Source organism: Ochotona curzoniae, unplaced genomic scaffold, assembly GCF_017591425.1.
Source record: "Ochotona curzoniae isolate NIBS_2020 unplaced genomic scaffold, NIBS_Ocur_1.0 scaffold_2453, whole genome shotgun sequence".
NCBI classification, from domain to species: domain Eukaryota; kingdom Metazoa; phylum Chordata; class Mammalia; order Lagomorpha; family Ochotonidae; genus Ochotona; species Ochotona curzoniae.
In genome coordinates this window covers 20846303-20862457 of record NW_024467094.1, presented here as the reverse complement: position 1 = coordinate 20862457, position 16155 = coordinate 20846303, and the positions used below count along the sequence as shown (strand labels likewise).

The 16155-nt window shown below is 39.2% G+C and overlaps 1 protein-coding gene across 2 annotated transcripts in view; it reads left to right on the top strand.

Moving 5' to 3' along the window:
- Nucleotides 1-14190, top strand: part of INTS2 (integrator complex subunit 2) — a 48787-nt gene extending 34597 nt beyond the window's left edge. For both annotated transcript variants that reach the window (XM_041000678.1, XM_041000679.1), the window contains exons 17-25: nt 443-607; nt 2319-2520; nt 3748-3873; nt 5964-6162; nt 9384-9635; nt 9930-10037; nt 10163-10268; nt 11915-12091; nt 12194-14190. In XM_041000678.1, coding sequence (XP_040856612.1) covers nt 443-607; nt 2319-2520; nt 3748-3873; nt 5964-6162; nt 9384-9635; nt 9930-10037; nt 10163-10268; nt 11915-12091; nt 12194-12363 — 1505 coding nt within the window. In that variant the 3' untranslated portion in view covers nt 12364-14190. The remainder of the gene's footprint in view (nt 1-442; nt 608-2318; nt 2521-3747; nt 3874-5963; nt 6163-9383; nt 9636-9929; nt 10038-10162; nt 10269-11914; nt 12092-12193) is intronic.
- The last annotated feature ends 1965 nt before the right edge of the window (nt 14191-16155 follow it).

Sequence of the window (16155 nt, the reverse complement as noted above, 5' to 3'; positions counted from 1 at the left end):
GCATTTGAGCCTTCTGCTGCTTTCCTAGGTAATGTTAGCAGGGAGATGGATTGAAGGGATGCTACCTGGACTTGAACTGGCCACATGATACCTATATGAAATGGTGTTGTTGTTGGCAGCAGCTTCATTCACCACCCGCAATCCTGGTCCTAAATAAATAGTCTTTAAAAAAATGAAGTGCATATTATTTTTAAAAAATTATTATTTTTTATTTTTTAAATATCATTTTATGGCACAGTTTTATAGGCTCTCGGATTTCCCCCATCCCCTCCACAAACCCTTCCCCCATATTGAATTCCTCCATATTGTTATAGTAGTACAGTTTATAACCAGTTGAAGTAAATATTTTAAGGTCTGTGTTCCACAGCTTCTGATAAAGGGTTGGGGAAGATTCTGTTGTTTGAGAACAGACAATCCAGTTGACTTGCTGTAAATTTTCAAGGGTTGCATTCAGCTTTACTACGTCTACTTGCAACTAACTACCCACACTTATGTATTGTGGATGATTGGATCTGTGAAGAGGAAATCACAGGGACTGATGCTCTGTTAAGGCGAATGCTCCTGACTAACAGTGCCAAAAGTCACTCTCCGAAACAACTTCAAGAAGGTAAACTGCATTGACACTCCTTTGAGATGCTGGACTTACAAAGATCTCATGATCCTGCAGCATTTTCCTGGGCGTATAGTAACTTACTCTTAGTCATTATCTTAAATAGTTTTCTTTGAGTTTAAGGAATTTTAACCATTTATTTCTGATAAATGCTTGTATCTTTTCCCTCATAGATTCTGTGTTGTATCACTACAAAGGTAATACAGGTTTTAGGAAAAACAAAAGCTGTTTAGAAATAAATGACATAGAAAAGAGCAATATGCTTACTGTTAAGTGGTAATGCTGTAAGTTTTTTTTATAGAAGTATGTGAGCCACATTATACACTTTCTAGTACCTACTTGAATAAGTAAGAAGAAATAGGCCAAGTTAACTTGAATAGTTATTTAATGGATTATATCCAACTTATTACTTCATCATGTAGCTAATATGAAAATTGAAATATATTCCCCTGTATAAGCTTTTGCAGTTTGGAATGTGTTTAGTACTTACATTATACTTAGTTTCAAATGGCTGCTTTTCAGATACTCAAAAGCCACATGGGTTAGTAGCTGCTGTATCGGAGAGTGCAGAGCTAGATGTTTTTTAGTAGTAGTAGTAATCTACTGGATGCCTACATTCAATGATGGGAACATGTGGAATAAAATATAAAGAAGTCTGAACCTTTTAAAAGTTTTAACTGTCAAAAAAAGTTTTAACTGTGAAAAGTAATGCTTTGTTTCATATATTTTCCTGCTTCTGTCCTTTTTTCTTTTTTTCAGGTTATTTTATTTGTTTGAAAGGTGGTGAGGCTGAGAGAGAAGAGGGATAGATGGAAGAGAGAAAACACTTTCAATCCCCTGATTCCCTTCCCAAGTGGTCGCAGTGGCTGGGACTGGGCCAGGCTGAAGCCAGGATGCTGGAATTTTATCTAGTCTCCCACATGGGTGTACTGGCCCAAGTACTGGGCGCTCCTCAGTTATTTTCCCAGGCCATTCCCAGGGACCCAGATTGGAAGTGATAGGGGATGCCAGTGTTTTAGGCACTTTAATCTACTCTGTCACAATGCTACCTGCCTGTCCCTCTAGTCCCCATCTTCTTTTTATAATCAGTTTGAATCAACAAGAAAATAAGATGAATGTTTGTGTCACTAGCGGAATTAAAAAAAAAATTTTGTTCTTTATGAAATAAAACTGTGTTCCCATAAATTTTTCTTAAAGTCCGTTTTGTGGGCCCAACGCAGTGGCACAAGTGGTTAAGGTCCTTGCCTTGCACGCCCAGGATCCCATATGGGCGCCGGTTCTATCCCGGCAGCCCCGCTTCCCTTCCAGCTCCCTGCCTGTGGCCCGGGAAAGCAGTCGAGGACGGCCCAAAGCTTTGGGACCCCGCACCCGCGTGGGAGACCCAGAAGAGGCTCCTGGCTTTTGATCGGCATAGCATTGGCCGTTGCGCTCACTTGGGGAGTGAATCATCGGACGGAAGATCTTCCTCTCTGTCTCTCCTCTCTGTATATCTGCCTTTCCAATAAAAAAAAATAATAATAAAAATAAATCTTTAAAAAAAAAAGTCCGTTTTGTAAGTTTAGTCAAAACTGTAGCTAGTTTTGAGACTTTTCCTTTTTAGAAGCAGTTTTCTTGATTTATGTGGCCTATATTCTGAGAGGATAGTATTATTACCTGCTTGGTAAGCATATGGAATTTAGATTGATCATTACATTCACTTTGTTTTTAGCATTTTCAGCTGTTTCAGTCAGTTACACGCAAGTGATGCAAATTGTAGAACACTTGACTCTGCTGTCGGCCAGTGAGCTCATACCATATGCGGAAGTGTTAACATCCAACATGAGTCAGCTGTTGAACTCAGGGGTCCCCCGGAGAATTCTCCAAACGGTCAATAAATTATGGATGGTTCTTAATACTGTGATGCCCAGAAGGTAAGTTCAGGCCTTCGGTCCATGTGATAGATAAATGTATAGGAGGGATACGATTCAAAAGTCTATAATTTTAATTTTTGGGAAAAAATGTGATGAAAGAGTTGTTGTAACACTATTCTATTTCTTTTATCTGAAAAAATAGAAAGTGGTTAAACACTGCAGTGCAGTGGGTTAAGCTGCCACCTATGACAGTCCCATTTGGGGGTAGAAGATTCTCTCTAGCTCTTCCTCTCTCTGTAATTATACCATTCACATAAATAAAAAAAAGTGGAAGTGGAGCAGCTGGGACACTGACTGCTATACACATAGGATGCTAATGTTGCAATCAGTGGCTTTACATGCAATGACATTGCACTAGCCCCCTCTGAGTATTTTTAAATGCCTTTTGTTTTATGTATGGTTTGTCTGTTCTTTAATGATATTAGTAATATTTTTTCTCCCTATGTTTTCTGTTTCTTGGATGTTTTCTTTTTCTGCTTTTATATTTTAAGCTTTAAAAACATTTAATGTCTGATGGTTCTTGATTGTCCATGCATATTTGTGCTTGAGAAGATTCGTGTGACCTGGGGCAAGTGGTTTCTTGGGTTTTACTGTGATATCAGGTTACTTTCACATTGGTTATTTTTTTGTTGGGTGTCAGTTTAGTAACCACTTTTTAGCAATAATCGCGCCTAGGATAAACCTCATTGGCTACGATACTGCCACTGTGCAAAGCTTAGTAACCACTTTTTAAAATTTATTATTATCTACTTTCAAAGTAGCCTGTCACATTGTGACCATAATGGTAAGTATAGAACCAGGGCTCACATCTTTGGGGCACAGGAAATTCCAAGTGTTGGGATAGCACTGCCTCACTTACAGAGGTTGCATTGCTTGCGCGCTGCAGATGAGCAGCGAGTCCAGAGCACCTTAGTGACTTCCAGAATCATAGAATATGTGTGGCGTAACTGGGGTTTTCATTTTCTTTTCTTTTTAATTTTTATGCCATGGTTATTCCTTTATAGTTGTGAATATTTTTAGCATAACACTGTGTCTACTACTTTGTCTTCATTTGTTTCAGAGGTGTAATGCTAGATTGGATAGCTGTAATTTTTCATTCTTCATGATTTATTTAAACTTGTTTTCTCATTTTTTCCTGAATATGACTTTCTAAAATACAAAAATACTGTATGACAACAGACTTCAATTATTATAGTTGCTTGGCATATTTGATCTTTTCTTTATTAGGTTGTGGGTAATGACAGTAAATGCACTTCAGCCTTCGATAAAGTTTGTACGACAACAAAAATATACTCAGAATGACCTGATGATAGATCCTCTCATTGTCCTACGGTGTGATCAGAGGGTACACAGGTATGTGCCATGTGAGTTTCATTTTTGTTATGGAACTGTATTTTGGAGTAAAACAAAACAAAACAAAAATCTGAAGAAATTCAGTTTTAATTGTATCTGAATATTCTTGTGGGTAGCTATCTAGTGTGACCTTGTGTGAGTTTTTGTGTTCTGTTTATCCTGTGTATACTTATGAACTTTGGGAGAATACTTCAAAAAGTTCATGAAAGTGGTTTGTACAATGACGTAGTAGGCTAGGCCTCCACCTGTGGGGCTGGTTCGGGTCCCAGCTGCTCCATTTCTGGTTCAGCTAGCTGCGTATGGTCTGGGAAAGCAGCAGAGGATGGCCCACCTTGGGCCTCTGCACCCATGTGGGAGACCTGGAAGAAGCTGCTGCTCTCGGGCTTCAGACTGGCCCAGCTCTGGTCACTCTGGCTGTTTGGGGAGTGAACTAGTGGGTGGGAGATACCCTTCTCTGTCTCTCCTCTCTGTTACTTGGCCTTTCAAATAAAAACAGATTTTTTTTAGGTAATTTATGAAAAATGGAATTAAAAGATAAATTTATTTTTGTACAAGAAAATGTTGAAATCCTACGTAGTTTTCTAATTTTTCACGGCTTTTAAAAAAGTTTTATTTATTTATTTAGTTAGTTGAAAAGCAGAGTGGCTTTGAGAGAAAGAAAGGTTCCGCTTCCATCATTGACTCACTCCCCAAATGCCTGCACTTGCTGAGGCTGTGCCAGGCTGAGATCAGCACAGAATTCTGTCCAGCTTTCCCGTGTGATAGGAGGGACTGACATATGTGAGCCACTACCTTCCACCTTCCAGGATGAGCATTGGCAGGAGGTTGTGTCAGAATCAGAGCAGAGTCCCTTGTTGGATGCTGATGTACCAGGCAACATGTTAAATACTGTGCCACAGCACCAGCCCCCATTTTTTGTGAATGTTTAAAATTCTTGTTTGGATGGATTTCAACAATTGTTTGCATCAAAATAAAGGTGTCAGTTTCGTTTAAGAAGTATTCCTCTTTTTTTATAAAAGATTTGTTTATTTTTATTGGAAAGGCTGATTTACAGAGATTAGAGATAAAAATATCTTCCATTTGTTGGTTCACTCCCTAAGTGGCCATAGTGGCTGGAGCTGAGTTCATCTGAAGCCAGGGGTCAGGAGCTTCTCCCAGGTCTCCGTTGGACCATCTTGTGCTGCTTTTCCAGGCTTATTACAGGAAGTTGAATCAGAAGTGGAGCAGCCAGGACACAAAACTAGCACCCACAGGGGATGCTGGCCTTGCAGGCAGTAACTTGACCTGCTGGTGGCTTCAGATTGTGCCTCTTATTTATGGAGAGAAGGAGAGCCATACGGAGAGAGATCTTCTGTCTTCTAGTATACTTCCCAAGTGGCCACAACCTGTGCTTGAAGTAGTGGCCTTATAGGATGCTGAAACTGCAAGTATACTATGTACTATGCCATGGTGCCAGCCTTGATTCATCTTTTTTTTTTTTTTTTTTGCCAAAAAACTTATTTGAGAGGTTGTGGAGAGAGACAGACGTAGGTAGAAAGAAGAGAGCAGTATGATCCTTGGTTTGTAACCCAGATGGTGCGTGATGAACTTGGAGCCCATGCCGTATTGTATTTCAGGAATCCAGTGACATTGACTGTCACTGCTGTCTTCCCATGTTAGCAGGAAACTGGAGTCAGAAGCCAAAGCTCGGCATCAGACTCAGTCACTGTGAGGTAGCACGTGGCTGTCCTACTCAGGGTTGTGGTATCCTGTCTATGTATGAGTCCTTGAAGATGGGTTTATGGCTTCTTTCTTAGAGTTTTACTCCAAGTATCATTTCCTACAAAAAAAAGATGGCTTTTTTCTACAATTTAAGGATACTTTGGTTTCAGCTGATAAGGTGAAATGGATAACCATATAATCTCCACATGTAGGGAATAAGAAATATATGTCAAATTTTATTTTAGAGAGAGAATGATTTTGTGACAAAAGTTACTATAATGTGGTATTCAGGTTTTTAAAAATTTACATTGGATTGATTATATTGTGGTTTCTTTACAAGTTTATGTTCTTTGTTATACATTTTTCTTTCTTTTATTTTTTTTGTTAAGATGTCCGCCACTGATGGATATTACTCTGCACATGTTGAATGGATACCTTCTTGCATCTAAAGCCTACCTTAGTGCTCATCTGAAGGAAACAGCAGAGCAAGACAGGCCATCCCAGAATAACACAATAGGCTTAGTTGGACAAGCTGATGCCCCAGAAGTTACGAGAGAAGAACTGAAAAATGCATTACTGGCTGCTCAGGTAAATTTTATTGAAGAAAAATTTATTATCAGTAAAAAAGTATTCCTCCCTTTTTCTTCTTTTAATTTGTTTGGCAATCAGATAGAGATAGAGAAAGAGAGAAAAGCAGCAAAGAGCACCACCCCCCCCATCCATTATTTGATTCCTCAAATGCCTGAAGTGGGTCCCTGAGGCTGAGGCAGATTTCACATGTGAGTGCAGGAACCCAAGTAAATTCTATCAAAAAGGATAAGGGGGTTCCCTGCTAATGAAAACCATAATGTAGGGCCCAGCATGGTGGCCTAACAGCTGAAGTCCTCACCTTGAACACCCCAGGATCCCATATGGGCTCCGGTTCTAATCCTGATAGCCCCACTTTCCATCCAGCTCCCTGCTTGTGGCCTGGGAAAGCAGTCCAGGATGGCCTAAAGCTTTAGGACCCTGCCACCCACGTGAGAGACCTGGAAGAAGTTCCTGGATCCTGGCTTTGGATTGGCGCAGCACCGGCCACTTGGGGAGTGATTTATTGGATGAAAGATATTCCTCTCTGTCTCTCCTCCTCTTTGTATATCTGACTTTGCAACAACAACAACAAAAAATCTTAAAAAAAATCATGATGTAGATGGCATATTACCCCTCCATGTACATTTGTGACCTGGTATACACCTTCTTTTCTTATAGAATCTTACAAAATAGTCCTGTTACCTTTGCTTTTGACTGTCACATGGGCTATATTACTGATATCAGGAGTAATCTCTATACTAATAATTTAGTAGCCATTTACATGAGGCTTATATTTTAACAAAAGATATGACTGTTGTGGTAACTGTTCTGAGGTAGTAGTTGTATGTTTACTCATTCATGTAAAAATTGTTACTGAATATTTACTGTGTGCTAAGTACTATTCTAGGGCCTGTCCATATAGTGGTAACAAAAATAAAAACCCTTGGCCTTCCCCATCTTCCTTCCTCTCTTGCTTTTCATCGTATTTGAAAGACAGAAGGAGTGATCTTCTATCTCCTAGTTTATTCCCTAAATGCCGGCAGTAGCCAGGACTGGGCCAAGGTGAGGCAGGAGCCCAGAACTCCATCTGATTCTCCCACGTGGCAGATACCCACGTACTTGAACTACTGTTTGCTGCTTTGCAGGATCTATTGGCAGGAAGGTAACCTGAGAGCAGATCAGTTGAATTAGGTACCCTGATGTGACACTGGTACCTCAAGTCTCCTTAACCCACCGAGGCAAATGCCTGTTTCAGATGTTTCTTGCAATCAAATAGTAGGAAGAAAAATCAAATAGTGAAGACAGATATCAACAGGAGAAGATTCACTTACATAACAGAATCCCAGGCAATATAATTAACATGATAATAATAAGAGCAGTAGAACTGTAGAATAGTTTTATAATAATGTAGTTTCATTGAGGTCTTATGTAGTTTTTTTTTTTAAGGCAAGATTTAAAAAAAAATTTTTTTTAAGATTTTACTTATTTTTATTAGTGAAATATTCAGAGAGGAGGAGAGACTGACAGAAAGATTTAACATTCACTGATTTACTTCCCAAATGGCTGCAACAGCTGGAGCAGAGCCAATCCGAAGCCAGGAGATTCCTCCAGGTCTTCTTTCAGGTCTGCCACGTGGATGCAGGGTCCCAAGACTTTGGACTGTCCTCGACTATTTTCCCAGGCCACATGCAGGGAGCTGGGTGGGAAGTAGGGTTGCAGGGATTAGAACCGGCGGCCATACAGGATCCTGACGCACGCAAGGCGAGGACTTTAGCCACTAGGCACTGTGCCAGGCTGAAGTAGTCATGTTTAAATAATGTAGGTTTGTGACATGATAAAACTTGTTTAATTTTGACAACCAACTTACAGGATTTAGAGTGTTATCATCTTCATTTTTATATGTAAGAAAAATGTGACCTAGAGAGATTAAATAATTGGTGTGAGGTTATATATTTATTTAGGCACTCTGACTCCAGAGCCTGTCAACAAAAACCAAAACAGTTAACAATATCTAACACTGGCCCCTCCCAAATCCAAGCCAGCGGATGGTAAAGGAAGGCTAATTTTCCTTGAGCCTTGATAGTAAATAAAGTGCTTAAATGTTCAGATCAAATAATGGTTTCCTTCTGCCCCTGGTGATAGTTGTCTTTCCGAGATGCATGTCTTATGTTGTTTTAGAAATCTTCCTACTAAATGAGAGTGATTATAGTTCTTTGAATATATGGACCTCAAGTAGATCACCCCTTCAAGCTATTGTTCCCTGAAGTGAAACTCAAGGTTGTAACAACATTGAGTTATGCATGTAGAATGCGAGGTTATGGTATAATTAAAAAAAAATTCTTTATTTGAAAGGCAGAATTACAGAAAGAGAAGGAGAGGGAGAAAGGGAAAGCAAGCTCTTGCCTTGCTGGTTCACTGCCCAGGCAGCACAACAGCTCAAGATGTTTCAGAGTAAAGCCGGGAGCGAAGAGTTGTTCCAGGTTTCCCTTGGGGGTTCAAGAGCCCAAGCTTTTGAACCATCTTGCACTGTTTTCCTAGATGGATTCACAGGGAGCTGGATTGAAAATGGAGCAGCTGGTCCTGGCATAGTAGCTTAGTGGCTAAAGTCCTCTCCTTGCATGCGCAGTGATCCCATAAAGGTGATAATTCATGTCCTGGATGCTCCACTTCCCATTCAGCTCCCTGCAGGTGGCCTGGAAAAGCAGTATAAGATGGCCCAAGGCCTTGGGACCCTGCATCTGTGTGGAGGACCTGGAAGAAGCTCCTGGATTCGTATTGGCTCAGTTCTAGCCATTGTGGTCACTTGGGGAGTGAACCAGTGGATGAAAGATCTTTCTCTGCGTATCTCCTTCTTTCTGTATATCTGCATTTCCAATAAAAATGAATACATTTTTAAAGAAAGTAGAGCAGTGGGAACTCCAAGAGGGCCCACACAGGGTGCAAGTGTTGCAGACTGCAGGTTTATTTGCTGCTCTGAAGTACTGGCCTTTATATATATATATCGATTTTTATGAGAATAGAATTAATTTTCTTCAGTTTCTTAAGGAGTTTGTGACTGCCAAAGGTGGAAACTGTTGCTGTATAAACTGCTCACTCTGCTCTTAGAAATACCTCTCTAGTGTTTGATTCAGCAGGTAGGTGCTTTAGGTTCTCTGTTCTGATTACAAGAAAATCAGGTTTGGCTTTCAAACCAACTTCTCAGAAATCTTATATGTTCATTATGTTGTGTTTCCTTGTAGGATAGTGCGGCTGTTCAGATTCTCTTAGAGATTTGTTTACCTACTGAAGAGGAGAAAGCAAAGGGTGTGAATCCAGACAGCTTGCTAAGGAATGTTCAAAGTGTTATTACCACCAGCACTCCAAGTAAAGGAACTGAAGAAGGAGAAGACAATTTGCTCTGTAACCTTCGAGAAGTTCAGTGCCTTATCTGTTGTCTGTTGCACCAAATGTACATTGCAGATCCTAACATTGCTAAGCTTGTTCACTTTCAGGTCTGTTTTCAAAGGGTGATGCTTGATGGTTGAGTTATTTTTCTTTAATACAGAAATTTGGCTTTGGATACCAAATTAATAGATAGTTTAGAGACTAAAGATAACATAATGATTATGAACCTTTGAAATATGCAGAAAATCCAGATTTACAACTACTTTTTTCAACTCAGTATTCAAATAATTCATCTCTATTAGGGTATTTTGCATTCTGGGTGACAGTAAAGAAATGAAATCTATTTGTATTTTATGTGTAATTAACTTACCTTTTGTTTCTGTTTTTTCCTGTTGAGATAGGGTTATCCATGTGAACTTTTGCCTCTGACAGTTGCAGGCATCCCATCTATGCATATCTGTCTGGATTTTATTCCGGAGCTTATTGCACAGCCAGAACTTGAAAAACAGGTAATGAGCATTTCGGAGCTTTTATAAAATTTTGGTCTGCTTCCAGTCTTGCTAATTATGTAAGATGTTTTTTCGTTTGTGTTAAAGATATTGAAATTTTGATACTTGTATTTTTTTTATTACAGATATTTGCCATCCAGTTACTTTCTCATTTATGTATACAGTATGCATTACCAAAGTCACTTAGTGTGGCTCGCTTAGCTGTCAATGTCATGGGAACTTTGCTAACAGGTTTGTAACCAATCAATATCAATAGTAAATATTTCTAACACATTCACATATTTTTTAATATATTTTCTGTTTGCTTGTTTTTCATTTGTGCTTAAAAATTTATGTGTTTGAAGAGGACACTGACAGTGAGAGGCAGATGAAGTTTTTACTGCTGATTCATGATGATTGTATCTTATCCAGATGTAAGCCAGTAGTCTGGGGCTCTAGTACTTGGGCCATCCTCTGCTGCTTTCTCAGGAATATTAACAGGGAGTTGGAAAGGAAGTGGAGCAGTCAGGACTTGAACCAGGACTGCTGATTTTATAGGCAGCAGCTGAGCTTGCTGTGCCACTGGTCCTCCTAAATTCATACATGTATTTTCTGAATTTACTAGCATGTTATTTTTTTTTCTGTCACGATGGGACCATACAACACAATATGTGACCCTACCAGTTTAATTTTTGACATTTTTTTAAAGTTTTTTGTTTGTTTGTTTTGAAAGGTGGAATGGCAGAGACACAGGGAGAGAGAAGTTTTCAACCTGCCTGTTCATCCCTCAAATGATTTTATCTCCTGGGACCTCACTAGACTGAAGCCAGGAGCCTTGAGACTAATCTGGCAGAGGTCCAAGTGTTTGGACCATCTTCCTCTGCTCTCCCAGGCTTGCTAGCAGATAGCTTGATCAGAAGTGGAGCAGCTGGGAGTTGTTCTGGTGCCCACATGGCATGCAGAAATCATTGGTGATGCTTAACCTGCTGTGTCACAACACCAACCCCATAATCTATGACATCTTTTGAATAATTCATCATTTGATAATATTCATATTTAAATATGTGAATTGTAATACAGAAGAAGTGAATAGATATGCACATTGTCTTTTCATGTTAGTAACATATATAGACTTTCTCAGCTTGTTGGTAGACAACAAGTTGTGATTTATATCAAATGTTCAGAGTTCTCGAAAATATAATTGTATATAAATAAGAGATAAGTTGTTTCCTAAATTTCTAAAACGTATCCTGATTTTAATTACCTTCTGGTTTATACAGTAAAATGGTATTAAACTACTTTAAACTATGTGAAGTGTAATTCAGTCATTTAAAATTATGATGTAACTTACACTTCTTCTCAGTGTTCTCATCATACTCTGTTGATTTTTATTTCCTTTGTATATGCCTCGTAATAATCTATGGTGGTTAAGAGCATACTGGCTGTATGTAATCCGACCTCCACTAAGCAGGTGTGTGTGATCTTAAACAATTTTCGTTTTAAAGATGATTTGAAAGACAGAGTTACAATAAGAGAGAGGCAAAGGCAGAAAAAGAAATTTTTTCCACCCATTGATTCACTCCCTAAATGGTTGCAGTGTCTGGGACTGGGCCAGGAGCTCCAAAGCCTAGGAGCCAGGTGCTTCATCTAAGTTTCCTGCCTCGGCAGGGGCTGTGCTTGGACTGTGTTCTGTAGCTTTCTCAGGTGTATCAGCAGGGAACTGGACATAAAGGAATTTATTTCTAGGGTGATGACTGAGTACTAGATTGAAAGCTTTCTGAAGGCAAAGGTTGAGTCTTAGAAAACAGTATTTCTAGCATGGTACTTAGTATCTTACATAGGCTGTCTGTGTTGAAGTGATATCTATAAAGTAAAAATCTTTTGTTTCTTTCCAACAGTGCTAACACAGGCTAAGCGGTATGCTTTTTTCATGCCAACTCTGCCAAGTTTGGTCTCTTTTTGTCGAGCGTTTCCTCCGCTGTATGAGGATATAATGTCTTTGCTCATCCAAATAGGGCAAGTCTGTGCCTCTGATGTCGCCACTCAGACAAGAGACATCGATCCAATTATTACACGTGAGAGCTAACTCCTTGCTGAATTATTTTAATATCTCAAACTAAAAAAACAAGTTCCCTTATGGTTTTCATGCATTAATTTGTTTTTGTTAATGTTTTTAGGTCTTCAGCAAATAAAAGAGAAGCCAGGTGGATGGTCTCAAATCTGTAAAGATCCATCTTACAAAAATGGATCCAGGGACACTGGAAGTATGGATCCTGACGTACAGCTCTGTCACTGTATTGAAAGCACAATAATTGAAATTATAAACATGAGTGTTAGTGGGATTTAGAAAAAATTAAAAGAAGCAGAAAGCATAGCTGTTTGCTGCATACACCCATTATGAATCTGTGTTTTATACAACTTTAAAGTGAATGGAAACAGTAATGTGTTGGAATTGCTAAAACGATTCAATTCCACATGCATACAATTTAGAGAATTATGCTTGCTTGTAATTTGATTGGCATGTCTTTGAATCTCCTTGGCTGGTATGTTTATATCATTGCAGCTGGGTTTTTTTTCCTCCGTTGGGAGCACAGAAACTCTTTACCAGAAATGAAATTTGGCCTTGTATTTAGCTTTTGAAATGAAGAAAGACTGCCATGCCTTTAATGTCTTATGAAAATGAGTGTATGGGTAATCCTAGTGTCTGCTTTAACTTTTACATGAGCTTGTTAACACAGGATGTTGGAGATGGAAAGATGGGAGAGACGAAAAGGGATCAAGGGAGGAGAGAATTCAGAAAAATTCAAAGTGAAGTACTCAAGTTGAAATTGTAGACTTGCAGCACAAGTTAACAGTAACAGTAATGGGATATTAGGCTAAGAAACAGTCTGGAGAAGGCTTTCCAAAAGGCAAATAGTTTTTATAAATGACTTCATAGAATAACAGATGAGGATTTAAAGATTTTACATATTTACTTCAGTTCTTACTAATATATGAAGCCATACGTTTAAAGAGATACTTGAATAATTTGGGACTGTAAGAAACTGACTTAAAAGTGTTTACAGAAACATCTGTGCAAAGAAGAGCCTGAAGGGAGGTCTCATTTAGTTTTAATTTATTTTTGTAATGCTTTATTAACTTATCTAATGCTCCGAGGGCAGGAATATATAGCAAATTAAATGAAATTTAAAGCAATAAGACTCATTGGATTGAAGAGCTTTAGGCTTGTCAGCAGGATTATAATTTCCATTTACTTTGAGTAGATTTTTGAGAAAATATATATACAATGTTGGAACCTCAGGAAAAACTAAAATGTGGAAAATACTGTTTCACTGAAGGATTTTGTAGTCCTCTGTTAGTAACTTCTGTTGATTAGGTAGATGCATTCAGGTAACCCATAATCTTCACTTTTTTAAAAATTAAATATCCAATGCAGAAGGTATTTCTCTTTGCTCTGAGATATACCTTGATCACACACTCCCCCTTCCCCACTGAACTCAGAATAGACCTCTTCACTTTCAAAGTCAGGAAGGTTGATAACAAAGTGTTTTATAAGGGAAAAAATTTTAACTGCAGCCACTTCATTTGCAAATCATCACATCTCATTTTCTTCTTTTGTAACATGGGATTAATTACTGGCCCTATCTCTAAGGGTATTCTCTAAGAATTAGTTTGTAGCTGTTTCAAATCATTAAGTGCATAGTATCAGATGTGACAGAGGTATTTATAACTTTTTATCCGATAATTAGCATTCAATTAAGTAATTTTGATGTGAAAATGAAAATATATACTAATAAATCCCACAAGAATTTCCGTATTTTTGAACAAGGCTGTTTTGTAGTCCCTTAATAGTAAATACAATCGCTCCTGTTTTGTTTTTAAAATGAGGCCTTGAGATACTTCATGTGAATAGGTTTACCCCAGCAGTTCTGGAAAGGCTGAAGTATGTTTTCTAACTAAATGCAGTACAATTTCTCAAGGACCAATTTTTTAAAGACTGGTCAAGACCTGCTGTGTGAAAATAACAACATGCGATTTTTCATCAGATTTGTTGATGATGTAAATAAAATGTGTAAATACATTAGTAAATGTTAATATTCATGTATTTTAAGTTAAAGTTATAAATTGTCACAATGTGATTTTTTATTCAAGTAAAAACAGATGTGTGCAGCTATTTTGCATATTGATTTATAAACTTTCATATTCTTTATTAAATTAACTTGTAGTTTGTGTGTGTGTGTGTGTGTATGTGTGTGTGTGTTTCATTCCACGACTGTTGACCTGAAAGGAACAGTTGAAGGAACCAGAATTCAGGCACATCTGACTTTAGGTCTCAGTGTATCCCCTTGTGTTACCCCAGTCATTGTATACAACAAAGGCTGACTGAAAGTCTTAGAAGTTAGGACAGTTACTCTAGAGGGGTTATTTAAAAGTTTTGATGGCTTAAAAATTTATAAAAGAAAGACAACATTAAAACGTTTTAAAGGATTTTTTTTTAGTAAATATCCTTCATCCTGCTGTCTTAATGTCTCCTTCATCTCTACCTATCCATGTATTCCTAACACTCAAATTGGAGCCTTTTTTTTCACTCAACGTTAACTTTTTTCACTTAATCTTTTGTTTTACAAGTTGTTTATTTTGGGCTTCATAATCTATGATAATATAAGCACTTCCCTTTGAGTGACTAATATTTCTTATTAAATAAGACCTAATCATTTTTACAAACATATACTTATGTATTTGAAAGGCAGGGTTAGGGGGAGGATGAGGGAAGTCGATGCAGGGAACCAGATACTTGGGTCATCTTCTGCTTTAACAAGGTGCATGAGCAAGGAGCTGGATGGGAACTGTAGCAGCACTGGGAGACTGGGACCAGCACTCATCTAGAATGCTGGTCTTTTAGCCCACTGTCCCTTCCCACGTTGCAGGTCTCTCGTTTCTGTCTTGCAAAGAGGCACTTAGCAACTGTGGTGTTATCACTTTTTGATTTTTAATTTTATCTTTAGGATAAATAGGACTGAGCTTACCAGGCCAAGGGGTGGAGTTTACTTTTATGACAACTATCATTTTTGGGAAGATGTGAAACTGAAAGACAAATTAAGAAGTCCCCCTCTTCCCTCCTCCCAGCAAACCTTCTTCTTGGATGTGGTTACCTGAGTTTCAGAGGCTGCTCAGGTTTTTTTTTTTTCCCCACTTTTGGAGACACTAGTGTCTGGATTTAGACCAACAAAGTAAAAAAAAATTTTTTTTTTTTTAAAAAGCTGGGTCTTTGAAGAAACGCAATGGCCCTTAACTTTTTTTCCCCTTTGGTTTTTGTTAACTACTTTAGGAAAGATGGAAAGCAAGCAAGCTTGAATGAAGTAGATGCTATCTGCAGCTGCATATGCCTGGCATTTTTATTAGCTAGTGATCACAGTATCTTCTGGTCCGGTTTTGTAACCTGGCCAATTCCCGCCTGTTTTTTGCATGCTGAGCAGATTAACCGAAGGCACTGACCAAAGCTGAGAGAAAAGCGTGGCAAGTTAATGACACTTCCTCTCCGTGGGTATAAGGATGTTTTAGGAATGAGCATTCGAGCTTCTAGGAATATGCCTCGTGGATTAGATTTTCGATTTAAGAAATGGGGCAGAGATATTTTTTCTTCTAAACAAATCTCTGGAAACTGCTGATGACTTTCCGGTGCCGCCAGGTACCTTCCGTCCGTCTTATGTTTCCGAGGCTTCCATTGGGTGCCGGAGTGCTCGTCCCTCTAGCTTCGTGCCGGGATTGGCTGCCTGATTCTTGTCCTTGGCGGGTGATTGGCTGCCTGACCTCGCTCGGCGATTGGGCGCAGGGGGCCCAGGGGGTGGGAGGCGGGAATTCATCCGGAGCTGTGCTGAGGAGGGAGCTGAGCTTTCTAGAAAGAACAGGGAGACCTACCCCGCGCGCCGCGGCCCCTACAGGAACGCTGAGCGGCCGCTGGGCTTGGACCCCTTCCTCTGCCAAGCGCCCGCTGTCTTTGCTGTCAGAAATCGGTTTTCTTTTTCTCTGGTGATTCGGAACCGAGTCAGCTTGCTTCGGCTTTGCCCGGACAGGCAAGTCTGAGGGGGAGCGAACCTCGCCTGCCCCGCGCCGTCTGCCTGAGCTGTTTTCCGACGGG